Source organism: Thamnophis sirtalis, unplaced genomic scaffold (assembly GCF_051295495.1).
Source record: "Thamnophis sirtalis isolate CommonGarterSnake01/CBP01778 unplaced genomic scaffold, rThaSir2_p1.2 scaffold_6, whole genome shotgun sequence".
NCBI lineage: Eukaryota > Metazoa > Chordata > Lepidosauria > Squamata > Natricidae > Thamnophis > Thamnophis sirtalis.
In genome coordinates, this window is record NW_028261386.1 from 59,887,068 (window position 1) to 59,909,161 (window position 22,094).

General features: G+C 37.6%; 1 protein-coding gene across 1 annotated transcript; it reads left to right on the forward strand.

The window, feature by feature from the left end:
- The first annotated feature begins 1,000 nt into the window (after nt 1-1,000).
- Nucleotides 1,001-21,468, forward strand: MRPS18A (mitochondrial ribosomal protein S18A). Its single transcript, XM_087717947.1, has 6 exons — nt 1,001-1,140; nt 4,636-4,667; nt 6,471-6,575; nt 12,475-12,598; nt 13,364-13,427; nt 21,109-21,468. The coding sequence occupies exons 1-6, from the start codon at nt 1,041-1,043 to the stop codon at nt 21,251-21,253; spliced, it is 570 nt and encodes a 189-aa protein (XP_087574073.1). The 5' UTR covers nt 1,001-1,040; the 3' UTR covers nt 21,254-21,468.
- Nucleotides 21,469-22,094: the final 626 nt, after the last annotated feature.

Below are 22,094 nucleotides of genomic sequence, written 5' to 3' on the forward strand. Positions count from 1 at the left end.
GCCGTGTTTCTATAGTAAAATTTGAAAACTGCATTGCTGATTGTATAGTATTACTAACACGTTCTTGAAAATACTGGACAGATTTGTTGGGGAAATATCGCAATTGAAAAAAAATGCAATTTTTTCAAAGCTGGAAATGGTAATTTCACATACATGTAGGCCTAAGTACATTTTTTTGCAGTTTTTGTGATGAATTCCAAAAAAGTTTGCGTTCTCCTTTGCCTGTCTAAATATCTGCTAACTGGCTTTTTCCTATCCCTCCTCAAAATTGTGTGGGAAAATAAAATTAGCGATGTTAAGAATTAAAACCGTTGATGCTTAACAAACAGCAGCATCTCGGTGTTTAAACTTGAGATCGTATTTACAAAATATGAAATCCACGCAGAAAAATCCACAAAATCCACGTGGGAAGTAAAATCCAAAAGCTGCCCCATCCTTCCTTCCAATGAGGGAAAGGGGGCTTCCTAACCCCATTGTTAGAGCAAACGCATTTCATGGATGAGATCCTGGTCTGTCGTATCGGAAAAGGCTAAACTTCCACAAACGTATTTCAAACCCCCAAAGAAAGCTTCCCGCCGGGTTTCTATGCAGATTCCCAGGTCATGGGTTCCCAAAGGTGCTTTTTTCAAAAGGCAACTGGACTTTCTTTGTTTTTGCCTGAAGACATTTCGCTTCTCATCCAAGAAGCTGATCAGAAACATCTTCAAAGAGAAACAAAGTCCAGTTGCCTCTAAGAGAGGGGGGGGACTTTAAGGCAGGGGTCCCCAAACTTGGCAACTTTAAGGCTTGTAGACTTCAATTCCCAGAATTCTCCAGCCAGCTGGCTAGAGAATTCTGGGAGTTGAAGTCCACAAGTCTTAAAGTCGCCAAATTTGAAGACCTTTGCTTTAAGGCTTCCCGCCGGTGTGAGCGAAACACCAGCCACGCTTTTCTACCCGGGAGCGTTCCGGGGGGGGGGGGGGGGGCGGAGTCGGATACCGCCTTTGTCCAATCGGAGAGGACTCTGAAAACGGAAGAGGAAGCGCCTCCGTACTTTAAAGATGGCGGCTCCCGTGGGGCTTCTCTCTCGGTTTACACCGCTTCTGCCTCGCTTGTTGGGGAACGCTTGGACCCGCCCTCCCTTTCGCGGACTCCGGCAGGGTGAGTGCTGATGTTTCCTTTCTACACGTAAAATGCTTCAAAACCAACGTCCGGGGTGCAGCGCTGGCCGAGGACGGAAGGGTTGAGCATCCGGGCGCCTTCCTCCAAGGTGAGGATGCCTGGCAGCCGCTGAAACAAAAGTGCAGTTTTTACGGTCTTAGAGCCCGTGGGTGGATTGGTCGGTGCGCGTACTAGTAATCCCTGGGATGCACGGCTAATGCAAGGTAGAAAGGCAAGACTACCCTACCAAGTGCACAAATCTGTAAAATTCCTATGCCTGTACAGCTATTGGGGTTATCTTCACCATCTTTTTTCTTTCTCCTTCTCCTCCGGGGTCTGTATAGTCGGAGAATTCACCCTGTTGTAGCAAATGCATTTGAAACTACAGGTAGTCCTCTACTTACAACAGTTTGTTTAGTGACCATTCAAGGTTTCAGCAATGTTTAAACTTAACCGTTGCGGCATCCCCGTGGTTACCTGATCAAAATTCAGATGTTTGGCAGTTGACTCATATTTATGACAATTGCAGTGTTCCAAGATCATAACATTGGCTCTGACAAGCAGAGTCAATGGGGAAACCAATTCACTTAACAACCTGTGTTACTTACTTAACAACTGTGACAAGAAAAGTTGTAATATGAGGCAAATCTCACTTAACAGATGTTTCACTTAGCAACAGAAATTTTGGCCTCAATTGTCATAAATCGAGAACTACCTGTAATTAAAATGTTCAGGTGTAAACATAGATGCAAATAATAGAGACAGTGCAATGGATTGGCCCTTGTGGATGATGATTGGGGGCGGGCAGCGCGTATAAGTTGGGGAAAGCTGCCATGGTAAGAATGTGGAATTAATAGTCTTTAAATAGTATCAAATGTCTAGATCAGTGTTAATTCAGATGTGGTGCTAGAATTCATTGGGTCCATTAAAAGGATCCAAGATTTTCTTAAGGGAGGGAGATTGTTTAATAGTAGACCATACGTTTGTTTGTATGTGTGTGTATATACAGAGAAAAAGAGAGAGAGGGAGGGGGAGAGAGAGAGAGAATCCCTGCTTCTCCAGATTAAGGCTAAAAAAAACATTTACTGCAACCCAGAAAACTGCTACCATTGAAAGACACACTGGGGTTCATGATCTGACTCAGCATAAGGATGTGCTTGTCCCATTTTCTTGTCCTACATATTTTCCATTGATTTAATATGTTTCATTTATTCCTATTAAGCATAGTGGGGTTTTTTGTGTTTTTTCTTTCCATATTATGATGTTGCACTGCACAACTTTAGCTTTTCGGTGTAAGAATGCAGTAAGTCTGTAATCTATGCAGGAATCCTGATATCATTGATTGCTGTGGAGCAGGGGTGGGTAATTAATTTTCCCAAGGGGCCACATGTGAAATTGAGGCAATTGTGGGGAGCCCCTGATGCTGCCTCACTCTCCACTGATGCCCTGCCACCAATGCCCCCCCCCCTGCCAATTACACCAACAGTGTGGGCTGGACAGGGACAGCCAAAGTACTCGATGTGACTTGCAGGCCATAAAATGCCCAGGTCTGCTCTAAAGGCTGGGGTTTTTTTAAGCTGCATCTCACATGTGAGATTTTATTTATTTTGTTCCATAGCTAAAGGGATTTGATTCATTTTCAAATTCTATCTTTTTCATGGCAGCTTCTCCCGTATCACATTGATTCGTTCCACTTTGATTTCTAGAGAGTTCCCCTGCAAATAGTAAGAGCCTTAGGCCTGTTATCTTTGCTTCTGTCATGTCCACATGTTTCATATATTCTCTTTGGCTGTTTCTCCCATTTTTATTGTGTTGTTTTGTTTTGATTGAGGATCTCATTAAGTCTAATTAACAATAATGTACCAGTGTCCCACTTCTTCTCAACCCATTTAATCCTCCTTTGTTTTACCATTGAATTCTCATTCATGCTTTTTATGTGATCAAAACCGTCTTAATGAACTTACTGCAGTATTCATTTTCTACCCAATCTGTTCTTTATCATACCGTCTCCTAAGCATTCTATTCTCCCTAGAGTCAGTATGTGTGTTTTCCCAACATACCAGCCTCTCAATTTCATATAACCAAGTGGGCAGGAGTTCACTCTTATATGCAGACATTTTTGTATCTTTTAACAGTGCTACTTTACAACAGCATTTTCACATCTTGAAATTACTCCATCTCTCCCCCTCCTCCGATTTTTAGTAAACTTTCTGCTACATCTTCTTGTTCACAGAATCTAGCTGACACTACTCACATCACAAAGTGTAATTGCTGAGTTCATAATAAAACCTACACTAGTTTGGGTAATGAAATGTCTGCAAGAAAACAATCAAGTTCAGGGAGCATCAAAGACCCTCAGTCAGTATAGTCTGTGGACAAAATGTACAGAGAAAAGAATCTGTTAGGGGAAACAATTGACCCCATCCTAGCTGAAAACAAGGGCAAGAAGAAATCCCTGCCATCAGCACATAAGGAAAACACTGGATACAGGAGAAGTTTCACCGTTCCCCTTTACTCCAGAATGCATGGCTTTAATTCTTTTCAACCGTTGGGGCGGAGAGGGAGATTTTTCAAAGAAACATTCCTGAAATTGAGCTGTTACCTTTTCTAAAGGAGACAGGAATACACACTCTGGGTACTTGAAACTATTAGACAAGAGCAAAAAAAGACACACATAAAATGGATTATACTTAACCACCCAGCTTTTTGTGTATTTAACTTCAGGATTTGAAATTCATTCATTGACTAGGACAAAATAAATAACTTCCCATTTTTGTAGGTGATTAAATAACCATTTCTGAATTATGCAGCTAATAATTATTTTATTAATTAATATGTTTTCACTATTTGTGAATATGCATCATAAAAGAAGAATCCTTTATAGTATGAAAAGTGCTGAACTGTTAGGAAGTATTCTCTGAGATGTCGAAAAAGAGGATAAATTTTGCTGCCCCCACAGCCATAATGATAAGAAACTTTGACAAGAGACTGTACCTTGTGATGACTCTTCCATCGCTTGTGTCATAGACACTTTTCAGCTTGTTTATTTCTCTCTGTTCCCCAGAATATCAAGTTGTTCCACTTAGGAAAGGATCATCCCCACATTCCCCAGAATGGCAAGCTATTTAGAAGAGTACATGCTACCTATTATTTTCACCCTGAAAATACTTGATAGGCTAATTGGTTCAGGTTATTTTCACATAATTATTGCTGATGATTACTGTATGTATAATGTTTCAGTAATCTGGAAAATAGGCAGACTTTCTTCCCTTTCATATATATTGAATTTGTTGCCCACTCTGGCAGTTTTGTGGAGTAATATTAGAAAACATATTTGGAGTATTGGATTTCATATTAACTTCTTCAAATATCATTTCATTTTCTAATACTATATTTATTACTAGATCACAGCAATTTTAAAATATTCTTCATCACCCCAGTTTTTTATTGTATTTAAATATATCTAATATTTTCTTCACATTTTTGTGTTTGCAGTTGTAGAAACTACTGAAGGGAACGTCACAACGGTAAGCGTGCTGTATTTTCTGAATTGCAAATATTAACTTTTATAAACCATTAACTTTCAACTGAAAAATGGAACAGTAACCTTCAATGAATAATAAATATGCATTTAAATCTTGATATGGTTATGAACAAAGCTTACCTAACTCCTTATTTTAACCTTCTGAATATGTCCTCAGAACTTGTTATTATAATTCCTTGTTACTTCAGTAAAAACCACAGTTTTTTACAGGATAGGGATGTCTGCAAGTCTGAATAAAGATTATGAACTTCTAGGACCCTCTTTGTTTCTACTGAAACAGTATTGCTGTTGATTGAATGTACTCACAAGAAAAATAATACTCTGTGATGTTAAGAACATAACACAGATAACATTAAATGTGCTTTGCAAATGTTTATTTTTATTTCTCTTCTGGTTTATTACTGTAATCTGAAAATGTTTGCCTGGATAGTTTGCTTCTTTTCTTGGTGTCATAAATGTCAAGTTGAAAACAAAGGCAAAAAGAAAATTCTTTTGTGAGAAAAGTGCATTGCTTTCCCATCCAGCACTTAGCATCGTTTTGTGAAAACACTTGTGGTGAAGTCATGGTCATACACTTTAATTTTCAGGACCTTTCCAAAGTAATTATGCTTCATATGGAGTTGTTTAATAAAGACTTTTGCTGTCTAAATTGCAATACAATTTTTTGGGCTAAGTGACACTAACATTCATCACTGGACATTTTTAAGAAGAGATTGAATAGTCACTTGTCTGAAATGGTATAGGGTCTCCTGCTTAAGCAGGGGGCCGGACTAGAATACTCCTTCCAGTTCTATTCTGATTAATTGATTCATTTGAATATAGTTCTTGTGTACTAATAACCACATTAAATCAATTTGAGGCTTTAACTAATAACTCATTTTATTTACCCACTTTATGAATAAGTCATTTCGAGGTGACAGCCTTGTCTATGTATGTGTGGATTAGTATTCCTACAACTCTATCTCTATTTTTTTTTAATTAGCAGTACTAAATAATGTTCAAGACTGGTTTGCTGGTATCAAAAAAGGTCAAGAACAAAATTTAAAGCACTTTCAGAAGACGAGTTTTATTTATCGAAATACCCTATTGGACTGAAGATAAAATAAAAATAAGGGATTTAGCATTTGGATCTTAAACCCAACTTCTGCCTTTAAATCTTCCCCAGAAAATGATTAAATATCTTTTGCAGCAGATTTCCAAGTCAAATACTTCGTGATTATGTCCATGATAATTTGCAAATATGTCCTGAGACCTTCTTTTAGAATACGAATAGGAACCTAGTTGACAGAAAATGCCTTTTGTCAATTAAACTTTTTGTTAAAATACTACCTCAAAGAACATGTTATGAATTCCCATAACTTTAGATATTTTAAAGTTAGTGGAACAGCTTTGGGAAATGTGCAACATTCTAGTAATTCAAGAAGCAATTATGAGATAAGTTAGAGCATGATTAGGTGGGACTGTGGGCTCTATTGCTTTGAAGAGGAGTTAATTAACTAGACAGAATGTGTCTCCTTTCTAAGACAGGATCACTAGTATCTGTTTCTAGTATTCCAGAACAAAGTGATACTTGCAAACTGCTACTTAAAATTCAAAGTATTTTTTCCCTTTTTTTCAAGTTCATTCTCTGAAATGTAAGTTGGTAACAGCTAAGTCTAATTATCCTTTTCTGCAGTTCAATGTATTGATGTTGTATGTGCTGAATTAATTAATGTAGAAAATCAAACAGCAGTTTTTGAAACTTGGACTCAAAATTTCCCTCATCAGTTTGCTCTTAATATTTTAGATCGAAGGCAAAATGATAGACAATGTGGAAATCCCAAGCCCTCCAAATCCTTCTGGTAATTGTCCTATTTGTCGCTGGAACTTGAAACACAAGTACGATTATATGGTGAGTTTTTATTCTATTACTTGCTAAAATATAGCCATGCTGACATCCTCCTGCTGAAGATAAAGTTATATATATATATATATATATACATATATGTATGTATGTATGTATATGTATGTATGTATATATATATACATACATATACATATATACATACATATACATTGAATCCCAGTAAGGGTATGGCTAGCTGATGAGAGCTAAATAGCTTGAAATAGATCTATACTAGTCTCCCTTTATTTATTTATCAGCAAAAATACAACACAAATGTACAAAAGGCAACAGTAAAATATTGGGTTTCTGTCGTGATGGACTCTTGTGACGAGCCGATTGACAGATAATGGAAGCAGTTAGCTTCCTCCCATAATTGGGGCATACCAGGGGTTGTGACACTAAGAGTGTGTGTGTGTGTGTGTGTGTCCAGTTATTTCTAAATCATTCTCATAATTGTATGTCTGGTATTGTCTAATGAAATAATCAACTGTCTTAGAGGTCAACTCTTTGCACAAAATGTCAGGATTGCTGAGAAGCAAAATTACATGTGTAGGCTTTGTTACTACTAAATTACATACCAGCAAAACCTAATGCCTAGAACATTGTTTTTAGTTGAAAATAATAATTTACATTCTTTGAGGCATCACACAAAAGGAAAAGAAAAGAAAAGAAAAACTAAATTAGCAAGCAAAATGCCAGCTCTTTTGTAATCATGGTAGTTGGCAGGAATTTTTCAGAGGGAGAGAATTGCAGTAAAGGATATGTTCATAATGTGTATATGTAGTATTCGCAATGTTAATATACCTCTAACTGTACTGTCCACAGATCAGCATGTATAAGTTAAACTCTCTACTCAAGTTTGCTGGCAAAATGATCTCTTTCATAAATATAGTAACATGATATGACAGGAAAAGGTTTGCATCTTCTAGAATGGGAATCTAGGACATTTATAAAGTTATTTACATTAACTGACTTCCAACATCTTAAAACTGAAATCTACCCCAATCTTACCTAGAAAGACCAAGGAATAATAGTTTTTTTAATTTCTTCTTGGAACATTGGTGAACAATTATGTACGTAGCAGAATTAAAATCTGTTGATTGTTGGAGCTCCATTTATTTTCACATTGCTAACCAGCAATGTTGTTGAATGTAATATGACTTGTGCATGTTTTGGATTTCATACTGAACAAGCATTCTTGGAACTATATAATTTATTTCATGAAATCATTGATTTTGTGACTGATTACACATTTAAGAAAATGAAGTCCTAATTAGGATTGGAGGTGTACTATTTCCAGCAATTTTTGGTGAGTGGGCAATAAGGTTTCCAAGATAAATAAATAAAAAGTAGTATTATAGGTCTACCCTTCTATTTTCCAGTGAATAAGTCTTGGATCTAGACAATCTAGATCTTTCCAGCTGTAGTTAAAATTCTCAAGAGTAAAATACCATAAACTGTTGAAGACCCATATTAATCATGGACTGGATGAAGAAAAAGAAATTGACATTTAATCCAAACTAGACAGCTGTGTCCCTGGCTGATTAAAAGGCAGTTCAGGGAAAGTTATTAAATAGTTTTAGCAACATTGTTTAAGGAAGGCTGAATACAAATCTTTTTTTTTTAATGTGCAGTGTCACTTTATTTAGTTTATAATCCATCCCATGATTCTGCAGCCTCAGTATCACAAAAAAAAGATAACTGGATATTTTGGCAATGCAACTCTTTACTGTGCATGGGGAAGCATAGTTTCCAAGCAGCCAAGCATCAAGCTTTCCTAACAGCGAGTCTTATTCCAAAAGAGGATAAATTATGCCCATCAAATAGGAGGAAAGAGAATTTGCAGCCCTGCTTTTAACTCCACACAAATGTTATATCAGAAATCCTTCATTTTTATAATAGATAGTTGGGCTGCCCCAAACAATTTTGCAACATTTGTCCCCCCCCCCCCCACTCCCAGCCAAGTATATTGCACTTTAAAAAAATAGCAAACTAGGCGACTGGCATAAAACATCAGATTGCAAAATAAAACTCGACTTCAAAATATTATAAATGGTCACACACACACCAGTTTTGAAATCCTGAATTTTTGAACAGTTATGGGCAGAAAACATTTCTTGCAAGACTCTCTTTCTCTGGGCACTGTTCACCTAGCACTGGAGATTTGAATACTTTGAAGTAAGTATTCCATAGCTATTTGTGTCAGCTTTTTAACGGAATACATACCTCCTCCATAATAGTTGTTGGATCATTGGAAATTCTTATGAAGGTGCTTTAATGCAAGGACAAGGAACATGTGATTTTCTGGCGTAATCTAGCCTGCACATGAACAAGGAGAACCGCTTCTATTCCAGCTGCTTTCTCCTTCCTCTTTTGGCGAATGTGAGTGAGACCCTGTCCATGGGGCCCTTGAAACAGAGCTTCTGAAGTGATTTTTGAAGACAAAGTGATTTTTCCATTCAGAACCTGGCCCTGAACTCATTCTCTGCTTTGTCCTGCAATTAAAACCTCACCATCTTCTTTTTTCCCTAAGTAACAGCACACCAGGAGACTTTAGACAATTTGAAAAGTTTATGGCATCGAAAGAATTAAAAGAAGTTCATTATTTTTTGAAGATAAAAAAGAACTTTTGTTTTTATTGGAGTTTTTTAAGTTTAATAATATCCTAGTTACTTAATTATGTTTAGAAGTTTTTTTTTTTTAAAGATGGCTTGGTTTGAAACAGAGGTGGTTAGAATTGCCAAACGATCGCTACAATAAGCAGCAGCTCTTGTGCAACCCAAAATAATAGCATGGGATGAGAAGAGTGTGCTGGTTGTACAAACAAATCCCGAAGGTCGTTTAGTCAAATTATTAGCACTTGTCAGGAATCCAGGTGGCCTTGGGTATTGGTCCTGCCCACAATTGCAGCCAGATTTCTGCTTCCAGAGAATACATTGTTCATGATGGATTTTGTTTACCTAGCAGCAGAAATCAAATACTCTGTCCAGATGAAGGCAAAACTTTTATTTCCTCTTCTCTTGCTTGGAACACAATTAGTCTGACCATGAGTAAATGTCATCTCACTTTGGCAGTGGAGAATGGAGACCGGACTCCAGGCTTTGCGAGTTCCAAATTAATTCAATCCAAGTTGTTTTCATCAGATCCTACAGATTACAGGGGTGGGAATCTGGGTTCAGCCTCTCCCAGGAGCTGCCCAGTGATTAAAGTCAAGCTGTAGTTGCAGTCTTGGCTGCCCATTAGCACACGGTGTTAATTTCATGGAACATGACGGCAGTGCTAATCTCTGCCAGAATACTTTTTTTTTCTTTTAACCCTTTTGCACTTGTTTCTCTGTTACCCTAAAACACTGTATCTTTGCATTGCCTTGTAGCATTTCTCTAAGTGAGAAATATTACATTGTTGGACTCGGAGTCTGTGTACTAAAAATGTTAAAAAGATTAAAAACTAACAAACTACGTAATATAGAATAAAGGTAAGGGAGGTGGGAGAAAGACAAAGCCAAAAGTGCAAAAGAAAGATGTATAAAACAGCAGCTTCTTATTTTTTTTTACCACAGTTCTAAATATAAATGTGCATTTTACTTATACATATTCTATGGTTACCACATAGCAGTCTTTTTTTTGTAAACTGGTTTTTTCATCGAAATCCTAAATTCACTTGTTTGTGTTTTACGCACAAAGTTTATAAGAGTTTCCAGTCAATAATAAATAAGTATGGCTTCTCTCTGATCAAAGGGATCAGTTTGACCCTCTCAGCAAATTCCATCACCCTCACCATCCATTCCTCCATTGTGGGTGGTGTCCAACATTTCCGCCTTTTGCATATAATAATCTTTCTGCAGTTATCATGTACAAAGGACTTGAGGCTTCAGCTGAACCTTGGTAAGATAAAATGGCTGTGAGTTTAAGAAGCCTCAGGATCTGTATGTTTATCAACCTTAGTTCTAGATGGGCTTTGCATTACCCCAGACAAGCTGTGTGTACGCAAGCTGGGCGTTCTCCTAATGTGATCCATGTGTACTATACATTTCAAATATTAGTTCATCTGAGGCAAAAAGGAGAGATTTAGCATTGCTCAAAGGTTATTTTTGGCTGAGTAAACTAATCTGTCCTGTGATTAGTTTACGTTATTAATAATTCTGCTTGTAATTCTTCTAAATTGTGGCTGCTTGATTCCAAACTCAGTAATCATGACAAATAAGTAGGTAATAGATACATTTCCAGAACAGGTATCTGCTATGTTTGAATTTTATATTTCTTAGATACAGTGGAGAACAATCTTAGAACAGTATAGAGCGACGTTTTCATGTTAATGTGTTTTTTTAAGTTTAGTATTAGATTACTCCATGTCTTGTCTTAGTTCTGTATAAATTTGTAATAGTAATTTAGTAACTTTAAATATTCTAGTTATACTTTCACCCAAGAACATCTAGAAATGCTTCTTGTGGCTTGCTTTGACTTATAATCATTGCCTGAGAACATTTGTTGAATGCCCAGGAATGCATTCCAAGACAGGTTGCAGTGTTGTATGCCTTCTCTTTCTGAAGAAAACCCCAGTTTAAAATCATATTTTTATTAGTTGGGAAAAATTAAAAGTATCTAGAAAATTAGAGCATTCTCAAGTTATTTTTTTTAAATCAATTTTATCTCTATAAAGTTAAACCCAAAAAAGAAACAAAACACAAAGATATGTACATCATCAAAAAAAATAGGCAAAACAAAAGGTGTTAACAGAGGAAGAGAATGAAGAGAACATAAAGTGTTGATACCACTTTATAATGCCTTGGTAAGGCCACACTTGGAATAGTGCATTCCGTTTTGGTCGCCACGACGTAAAAAAGATGTGGGGACTGGAGGTTAAAACATGAAGAACAGCTTCAGGAACTGGGTATATCTAGTTTAATGAAAAGGAATAGAGGTGACATGATAGCAGTGTTCCAATATCTCAGGTTGCCACAAAGAAGAGGTAATCCATCTGTTCTTCAAAGGACAAGGAGCAATGGATGGAAACTAATCAAGGAGAGAAGCAACCTAGAACGAAGGAGAAATGTCCTGATGAATTAATCAGTGGAACAACTTGTCTCCAGAAGTTATAACTGTTCTAACTGGAAGTTTTTAAGACAACCATTGGACAACCAGTTGTCTGAAATGGTATAGGGTTTCCTGCCTAAGTAGGGGGTTGGACTAGAAGACCTCTAACTCCCTTCCAACTTCTGTTATAATAAGTGCTTAAAAATTAAGTGAAAAAATACATCAAAATAAAATAAAATATAGAGTATGTCATTACAATAGTAAACAATTATAAGTCTACATATAATTATCTAATGCAAACAGGCAAATGTATTCATTTTTAATGCACTTAGATGATGATCATCCTTTTTGCTGAATTTTGTATAAATGAGTCTCATATTTTATTTATCCATACAAAATCTACATCTGTAGGCAATCTACTCATAAATAGCAAGGGTAAGCAAGATCTTCAATCCTTTGAATAAATTGGCCGTATACTGTATTTATCTTTCTAATGTTGCAATATCCATCTTTTAGCTGTTGTAAGGGCATGGAGAATCCATTTACGATATGCAGTTATAAAATTCTATGCACTAGGCATGCAATTCAAGAGAATGTTATTAATCTAAAAATAATACAGTGAAAACTAAAGGTCTTGCTCATAGTAATACCCTTTAACTTTTGGCCGTTCATGGCTTCATGTATCACCCTTTGCATTTCTAAGCACCATCAGGGAATAATTTACAAAATATTTGGTAGTGATGCACATGTGGTTTATGCAGAAACATTCAGATGGCTAATTTCATAATGCTTTTCGGAAGCTTTTGCGTCCCCATTACGTGCGAGCTTAACTGATAATGGTACTTCTGGATTTGTTTGTTTTGCTTCCTTAGGACGTCCTACTGCTAAGTCAGTTCATAACCTCTACAGGAGGGATGATATCTCGTAAGATCACGGGCCTTTGTGACGAAGAGCACAGAAAGATTGCAATGTGCGTGGAAATGGCTCACCGAGCAGGTAACTACTTTCAGTTTCCTTGTTTCTCTTTTGTGTGTATAAGAACCAGCTGGGGAAAAATGAATCCTAGTTTCTCTAAAACATCGTTCTCAATTATATTTACTAACCGTGCTTGCGCTGCTTGCAAACATCCCCGCAGCAAGTTTCAGTTTTACTGTTTACGGTTAAACTGTGATAGAACTTTGTAGTCTTTGTTGTGCTTTATGATACATTTAACAATCCATAGCAAGATACATCAGCAAATGGGTTAACAATGTAGACCCTGTGCAAAAGATCCCATTAATCCTGTTAGCTCCAGTGTTACAAAGCAAACTCAGGCAGAGCAGTTTCTGATCTCTTTGATCTTTTTTCATTGTACAAAATATAAGGAGGGAAAAAGTTAGGTACTAAGGGTCAGCAACGTTTTAGGAATCAAGGTATGGAACTAAAAGTCAGCATAAAATATAATATTTTAATAATAAATGGAAGCTACAAATCTGGTGGATTGTAGCATGTATACCAAGATTCTGTGTAAAATCAAAGTGCTACAATGGGATCAACCTACTATCCCATATGATTTTAGACACTTTAAATAATCATTTGCAGCTGATTCGTATGCTTTGAAAATAAACAAGATAACAAGATTTCCATTTATTGGAGATGAATGGGTAACTGTATTTGAGTTCGTAACATAACTTATATACTAGGATTGGATGTGTATTTAGGAAATTGCTTAATTTTTCTCCCTTTTTCTCTCTCCTCCCACCCCGATACTCCCCTTTTTAGGTTTGCTGCCAGATCATAAACCTAAACATCCTGAAGGTTTTGTTTCCAAACCTAAGCTCAACAGGTCAGGTGCTCTTTGACTACTAAGTGGGTGAGGGAGGGGAAATTTTTAGAATCCTTAGAAGCAGGCCGAAATCAACAGTTCAGGTAGTCCTCAACCTATGATCACAGTCGAGCCCAAAATTTCCATCACTAAGCAAGGCAGTTGTTAGAGAAGAATTGCCCCATTCTACAACCTTTCTTGCCACCGTTGCTAAATGAATCATGGCAGTTGTTGAGTGGGTCATTCAGTGATTAAACAAATTTGGCTTCCCCCATTGACTTTGCCTGTCGGAAACCAGGGGAAGATTATAAATGGTGGTCATGTGACTCCAGGGCAGTGCAAGTGTCATAAATATATGCCAGTTGCAAGCGTACAAAATTTGATCACCTGACCATGGGGATACTGCCATGGTCGTAAGTGTGAAAACCAAGTCATAAGTCACTTTTTTCAGTGCCATTGTTCCTTCAAATAGTTGCTAAATAAATGGTTGTAAGTTGAGGACTACCTGTATAGTTTCCGAAAAATATTAGTTAAATAAAAAAGGATCCAATGGGAGTACTAAAAATTGATAAAATAAAATGAGGGGATAAGATAATATGTGATTCAGATCCCAGTGGGATGTTCTTTCCAGTAGTATTTGAGCCTAAAGGGGGTGAAGACAACAAATAGATCCATGATCCAGTTTGTGGACTATAACATCCCTCTAATTCAGCGGTGTCACATTCGCGGCCTATGGGCCAGATGCGTCACCTGCTGGCCACGCCCACCCCCATGCTGGTGAAGGGAGGAAAGTCGTGATACGTCACGTGGTGACATGATGTTGCAAGTTTGACACCCATGCTCTAATTTCAGTAGAAGCCTAATATATGGGTATCCCCACTGATCTTTTAGTTGATAAACTGTGTTCAGTTGGAAAATTTTCCTACATATAATGAATCTGTAAAAGGAAAGAGCCACGTATCATACAAACCATCTTGTTCTTTTTTAGTCCTCATGCTTTCATTATTTTCCATTCCCCCACCCCCCCACCCCTTTAATTTTCTATTATCTTGTCTACTTTTAATCATTTGGCAATTGTGAGCTACAGAATAGATAAGCAAGCTTATTAGCATCAATGGGTGACAAAAAGAACACGAAATGGCACTTATTCTGTCTCTCCCTTTTTATTTTAATATTTTTTTCTTTGCCTGCATTTCGTAGTTTACCTAAATTTTGTTCCTTCTCTCTTCCAATCTTCCAGCCTTTTTTCTCCTCTCCATCCTGCTTTCACACCTAGTTCCTTAATGGGGAAACTTTACCCTCCTATTGCCTTTTTTTTTTTTTTTTTTTTGGTGTGTGTGTTCTTTGCTGTCTGTTCAGAGGAGCTAATCCCTTATTTATGACCTTGATTTTTGTTCCCATGGAGATGTCAAAGCACTTTATGAAGGCAGGGGTTACCAAATGCCAGGGTCACTGTTCTTTAGGAAAAATCAGAAACTCTGAGGTTGCATCCTTGTCCTTTTCCAGGGATGTGGTGGTCATAGCTCAATCTCTTTTTCTGTTGATTGTATTCTGAATAAATTTTGGAAGTGCTTCTGTTATTTTTATTTCTTGGGCGGCCTTTATGTTTTTACAAGAATATATGGTATTTTTTCGTGCTATAAGACGCACTTCCCCCGCCCCCCCAAAAAGTGGGTGGAAATATCTGTGCGTCTTATAGAGCAAATATTACAGCAGGGATGCTGGCGGCAAATGCCGCCACCGGTCACTGCTATCACCATTCACCACTGCCAGGGAATGCTGGAGTCTTCGCTGCCGAGCAGCTGATTTCCGGTTGAATGCCGCCGCCGCCCCCCCCCCAGAATACCACCAATCAGCTGTTCTAGGTGGCGGGGATTGCTGCTACTGAATGACGATGAGCGGTGGCGATCCCCACCGCCTAGAACAGCTGTTTGCAGTATTCCGGAAGGCCGATGCAACTACCAATCAACTGCTCAGCAGCGAAGGCTCCAGCATTTCCCGGCGTAAGCAGCAGCTCAGTTCAGTTGACCAATGTGCTGGGGCTGAGATAATGTGCTAAAGCTGACCAGGCAGTTTGCTGCAAGGATGCTAGCCAGATGAATACCAGATGGATGCTGGGAGGCAGAGGCAGATTTTTTTTCTTGTTTTCCTCCTCTAAACTTAATGCGCATTGTATGGTCCGGTGCGTCTTCTAGTGCGAAAATTACAGTATTTTTAGGAACATGTTTTATGTGTGTAGAGAATATTTGTATATGTATAGATCCTGTTTAAAACTTTAAAAAGAAACAGGATACCTACTACTCCCTAGGATTCCTTTTATCAAATCTTCTTTCTGGACTTTCATGAGATGATTTATTAACTCTAGCATTAACTTCACAGTCTGAATTCAGCCTACTTGATGAAGGCAGCAGTGATCAATTCTATTCCTTTCCCCGTGGAACAAAAATAGAATTTAAGCCAAACAATTTAACAAACTGCTGTATAGTTCCTAAAGAGAGATTTCATTTTGGTAGCTCTTATGTTTGTCTTTCCTTTGCTTTCCCAGTGTAGAGCTCACAGAACTGGAGGGTGGGTAAGGAAGCCAGGTTGGAATAACTTTGGTAACAGGATAAAACAAGGAATTGTATTTGAAAGTGATAGAGCATTAATGAAATGCAAGTTTTTGGAACAGTAAGTAGAACTAGTAGAACAGCTAGCTGTCTTTGCTGAGGCATTTTTAGGAACGCTTCTCCAACTCATTGGGATTTTGTCTCTGTTGACTGCAGAGAGAAAATGTTTCATTCTTGGACAATTGCCATATCTCAACCAGGACAAGAAAGTTGTGGATTTGGCTGTGTGCCTACCCCCCACCTGTGCCTCCCACATTGATTTCTGGGACAGCCAGCAAGGCAGAGAAAGTGGATGTTTTTTAAACATTTATTTTTTCCACAACTCTTAGGGGTTAAGTTGTAACACACTGCTCAAACTGCCACATCCTATATTCAGAGCCGTCTCAGAAGAAGCAATGGTCTTCAAGGCACAGGACTCGTGTTTGGAAATTTGTTTCCAACTTTGTTATGATTGTGTTTAAGCATCTGTCTTTCTGCTCTCTGCTCCCACATGCACAATATACCTTTTAAGGTAATTGGAGGGAAAGTACATTGGTTCTTGACATGGTAAAACTGTGTAAATCAGAGCGCTAACATTTCATGCCCTCTCATTTAAAAATAATGGCAAGATGCATTTTATTTCAATTACATTTAGGAAGCATATTGTGAGCGAGGAATACATTATTCCCTGTATACATTTCTTCTTCCATTTCTTCATTTTTAAGAGAGAAAGGCATTGCTAAACTGAAATACTAGCAATGGTTGCAAGAATTAGTGGTCTAAAAATATTACAGAATATAATTGTTATTATTGTTACTACAGAACCAATTTTGATTTCCCAGCTTTTCTGCAACATGGCTGGACAGAGTCCTTCCCCCATGTAGGGATAGAGAGTTGGCAACAAGACAGGGTCACCCGGACAGACTCATAGCCAAGTAAAGATTTTAATCCAGTTCTCAACAGTAATAGCTGAACTCAAAACCCAGTGCCATACCAGCTATTTTCAAAATGTTGAGCATTGCCCTCCCCTGAATAGGATGAAAACAAGAATTTTGTTCTAAAACTTTCCCCGAATTGAAGGACAGGTCATGCATACAGAGTGCGTGACTTCATGGGAAATTTTGCTTTACGTGTAATAATTAAATCTTTGCCTTAACCTGAAGGCCGTTCTCTGTGCTCATTTCCCCTAGAAATTCTTCTCATTATTCCCATGAGCAAAGAGACAAGTAACCCTTTGAATATCTTGGCCCAGTGCCCTGCCTTGATGAAGGTGTAGAGTTCTGGCTCTCTCCACTGGTAGCAGATGAGAGGATGACTGCATGAAACCTTGTCTCAACACTCCTTGACTCCAGAATCTGAAAATCACACCACTGAAGTTTGACAGCAAATTGGCTAAATTTCAGATTTTAGCAGGGATTTTTCTATTTTTAATATCTTTTCTGGGATTTGGGGGGGGGGGAGAGGGGTAGTTTGAAAAATATTAAATATATCAACTATCATCCAAGGCCCTGAAATTGCCATGTGCGGCAGGAGAGGCACAATTGGGGACTGCTTTCCAAGATTTAGAGGAATTCAGGTAGTCTTCACTTACCAATTACTATTGGTAATTACTAATTAAAGGTAAAAGTAAAAGTTTCCCCTGTCCAGACCATGGTGGCCAGCCTATGGCACTCAGAGCCCAGCTCCACCACACATGCGCATGTGCCTCCCGCTGGCGAGCCAGTCTTCAGGTCCCTGCCGCACATATGTGGGGGGCATGCGCAGGGGGGGTGCTAACATTGCATTTTGGGCTCTCAGGCACCCTGTCCCCCATTTTTGGCCTGGCAAGCCTCCTGCACTAACCTGGAAGCCAAAAAAAAGCAACAACAAAAAGGTTAGCCATCACTGTTATAAGATATACAAAGAGAAAGAGTTGTACATCAAAGTAGCAGAGCTTTCATCTCAGGTTCACATTCTTCTGCCTGTTGTTTTTCCAGCCACCCCTATCTTTTTCTGTCAGTGTCCCATATTTACTGTACAGGAGTTTTTCTGTGCCATCATTGCACTATTCTAGGAATGTGTGTGTGTACAATGTGTATGTGTACTTTTGAGAGCATGAAACATAATTTCATTTTTAACGTGTGCCAGTGTGCCCACAGTAAAAAATGACAGGTTTTTCTTTCTTTCTTTCTATTTATCTCTATCTATTTAGTTTTTCTTTAAAAGTAATTTAAGAACTTTATCTGTTCTCCCAGTTGTATAATTTTTAGATTTTATTATATGTCATATCATTTCCAACATCTGTTTCCTAAAGCTGCAATAAAATTATGTCTAGACTATATAGAGAAGATCAGCACCTGGTAAATTACATCATAAAAATAATATGGTAATTTGTGTATATGCTGTAATAGGGATGTTAATCTGAATCCATGCATTACAAATTCATGGTCATATGAAAATATAATAAGGAAAGCTTATATAGTGAATACTTTACCTGAAGCTAATGAAAGATTTAATATGTTTTATTTTTACTACAAGGACTATTGAAAATTACATAGGAATCTAAACAATACTTAGTGAATTGTCCCTCATACCAGTTTTTAAGACATTAATGGCCATTATAAATAAGACTATAAGGAAAAGATCTGGACTTAATTTACACACTTTAATACTTTACATTTCATCTACTGCTTTTGGCTTTATTAAGCCTAAGGTAGCATCCAGCATGTTCGTCTCTATTCTTATCTGCTCTTCAGATTTCAGTCTAGACTTGACTGCTGTTCTGAAATTTTGCCATTTTCATAAGCAAACTTGGTTCAGTTCACTTTTTGCAAGATAATAGATCAGGTTTCGAATGGGGAGGGGGAGTTCGGTTCTAATCTTTAGTAAAGCAGACAGAGACAAACGAAAGTTATAACTACAGTCTACACAATACAATTTAGAAAGGCCTCCTGGAATTGGCATATATTCCATACTTCACACTGCCATTTTAAATATCTGTAAAATTAGATTGGCAGATTATGATGTATTTAAGTGAAGCCTGTAGAAATTCCTGTAGTTTCTCTATGAAGTTTAATTTATAAAGAAATTTTAGGCTTTGATTTGTCCTGTGTAATGAAATATTTTGGTGGGGGATATCTTTGGGTTAGTTTCTAGTGACTGCCTGGACCAGTCCCTGCAATTTTCTTGGCAAGATTTCAGAAGTGGTTTGCCATTGTTTTCTTCCTAGGGCTGAGAGGATTGACTGGCCCAAAGTGACCCATTGATTTTGGGCCGACTAGAACTCAGTGTCTGCTGGTTCCTAGCCTGATGCCTTAACTGCTCTTCCAGGCTCGCTCCCTAATAAAATCTACTGAGCCATTAACTATTATTAACTCCAACTGTTTTTTCCCAAATGATTCTCAACAGGTTTCTCTTTTTTATATCTAGAATGAAGCATGAGTTCAGTTGTGCTAAATGTATTATGTGAATTAAAAAATCAAACTTTACTAATATTTTCAACATGAACAATATTATTTCTTCAATTCCTTGATGTCTATTTTTTTACATTTCTGAACTTTGTAGCTATTACAATGTGCTTACATCTTAAGCTATTATTTATTTGACAGCACCAGAGAGCAAAACCTTCTATGGAATCTTTCATTTTGAAAAGGGTTGGAGCAATAGGAACATATTTATATGCTCACAACTGCTTGAGGCTATTGGGATTTTATTACCATTTTGCACATCCTAAATGAGCAAAGACGCAAATCAGTTTTACACAGCTCCATCAAAAGCCCTTAACATTCGTGTATGCATATTATTCCCCACCAGAGATGCATATGTGCAATTTTATTGATAACTTCCTTGTCTGCACTGTTGAATTTATAAAGAGAGTTTTGTTAAACTAAATTGAAAATTCTGCAGGGGGAAAAAAACCTTGAGAGCAAAATGCTATGACGATTCTATGTATTTCTGGTTAATCTTGCCTTCAGAAGCTAGTGGATACAGTATAACCAATCCACTTTCCTTAGCTCCTTGGTTCTCATAGGAAAAAAATTCTTTGAATCCTATTGCACAAGCAACTTAACTCATTCCTTTTTCTTTTCTCTCATTTATTTAGTTTCTATTATGTTTTAATGTTTTTTCTTTCTTTTATATATTTTTATATTACAAGCAATAAAAATCACTTTAAAAAAAGAACTTCACTGCACTTTCTTATCAGAATGTGTGAAAAAGAATGGTCCTGCCAATTCTTATTCTCTTGTATTAAGAAAACTTAACCAAGTTTTTTAACAAAACAGACATTAATTCCTTTGGCAATTCAAATTCTTCTCAACTTTAATAGAGCTGCCTTGTGCCTGTCTTGTGAACACAGCCAAGATTCACCAGATAACCGTTTGAAAAGGATGAAATAGAAATAATAAGATTGAAGTTGGCCAGGGAATAACCTGATACACAGATGTTGCCAGTCAGAATTGGACCTTGCTGAAGGAGCAGTACATGCCTGGTTTTATTTTGGAATGATGAAATTGTGGAATGAATGAATGAGAAATTAATGGCCATTGACTGAATTTCAGAACAATACCTAATAGGATATGGAAACAGAACAGAGTTTCTTATTTCTTGCCTGATTCCTAATCTAAAGCAGCACAAGGCAGGAGCATTATAATTAAGTACTCCCGCTATTGAAACTGAAGAGGTAGAGCCCACAGTTAATAGCAGTAGACTTATATACCGCTTCATAGGCCTTCCAGGCCTCTCTAAGCGGTTTACAGAGAGTCAGCATATTGCCCCCAACAATCTGGGTCCTCATTTTACCCACCTCGGAAGGATGGAAGGCTGAGTCAACCCTGAGCCGGTGAGATTTGAACCGCTGACCTGCTGATCTAGCAGTAGCCTGCAGTGCTGCATTTTAACCACTGCGCCACCTTGGATGCTTAGATCATTTCAAGATGCTTAGATCATTTAAGATGCTTAGATCATTTCACAGAGGCACATGGGGCCCTAGTTGCCATTTCTGTGCTAATAAAAATCAAATGAGGATGCCTTTTATAAGTATTGCATTTTAAACATAAGTATTTATTGCAGTTTAAACATTTTAAACTGTGATTTTGAGTTTTATTCATGGCATGGTTTTCTGCTTCTCTTCACAGGTACCATACCAGATATCCTATCGAATGTGTGAAACCCATTTACAAGAAGGGGAGAAAATGGTGCAAAGTTCCTATGCCTATATCTCATCCACTACTTAAAGATAATATTACTTATGGATCAAAGCCCCTTCGTTTTAACCACTGAAGGAGAGTGCAGCTTTAGTTGACGGTAGATGACACTCATTCAAACCATCCTGTGTGCATTATAGATGTTTTGTAGAGACTGGAAGAAACAAAATGGTTGCAGTTGGTGTTGTTGTTTTGCTGGAGCCTGGGAGGGCTAGATGAACAACCAATTTGTCGCCTCTATGGAGGCATATCTCATTTTTGTGTATATTCCAATTAAACACTTGAGATGAATTTTTTGTGATCAGTTTTTTCCAGTTATTTCAATACCTTTACAATTTGCATCCTATACTACCCTAAACAATTGCTGAAGAATATGTAAGATTTGGAAGAGTTCTTTTTAAAAAAATCATACAGTCCAGATCCCTGCCCAGTACAAGGAATACCAGTGCTAAAATATCTCCAGAAAATGTCCACTATCTCCTTAAGTAGCCTATTGTTGAATAGTGTAGCATTACATTTTCCTGTCCAATCACAATCTGCTTCCTTGTAATTTAAGTAATTGTTTTTCATCTCATCTAAGATTTTCCTTCCTTACAGTTTATTATCTGGTTACTCTCCTCTGGACACTCTACTTTGTCATTCCTAAAATACACATCAAAAATTGGGTGCAATATCCTCAGTATGGCCTGACAAAGCTATTTTGACTCTCTATACTTTTGTGGATGCAGCTAAGGATTGCATTTCGGGTTTTTTTGTAACGCTTCTGCAGGATTCTGATTCTTCTTGCATATACCCCTGCCCCATTTACTTTTCTACCCTCAACTCTATGTCCAGATCTTTGATTTGTTGTGTGTCTATAAATATCCTCTTATCCAGTCATGGTTGTCCCAAAGGTTTTTCCTTGAAGACATTTCATT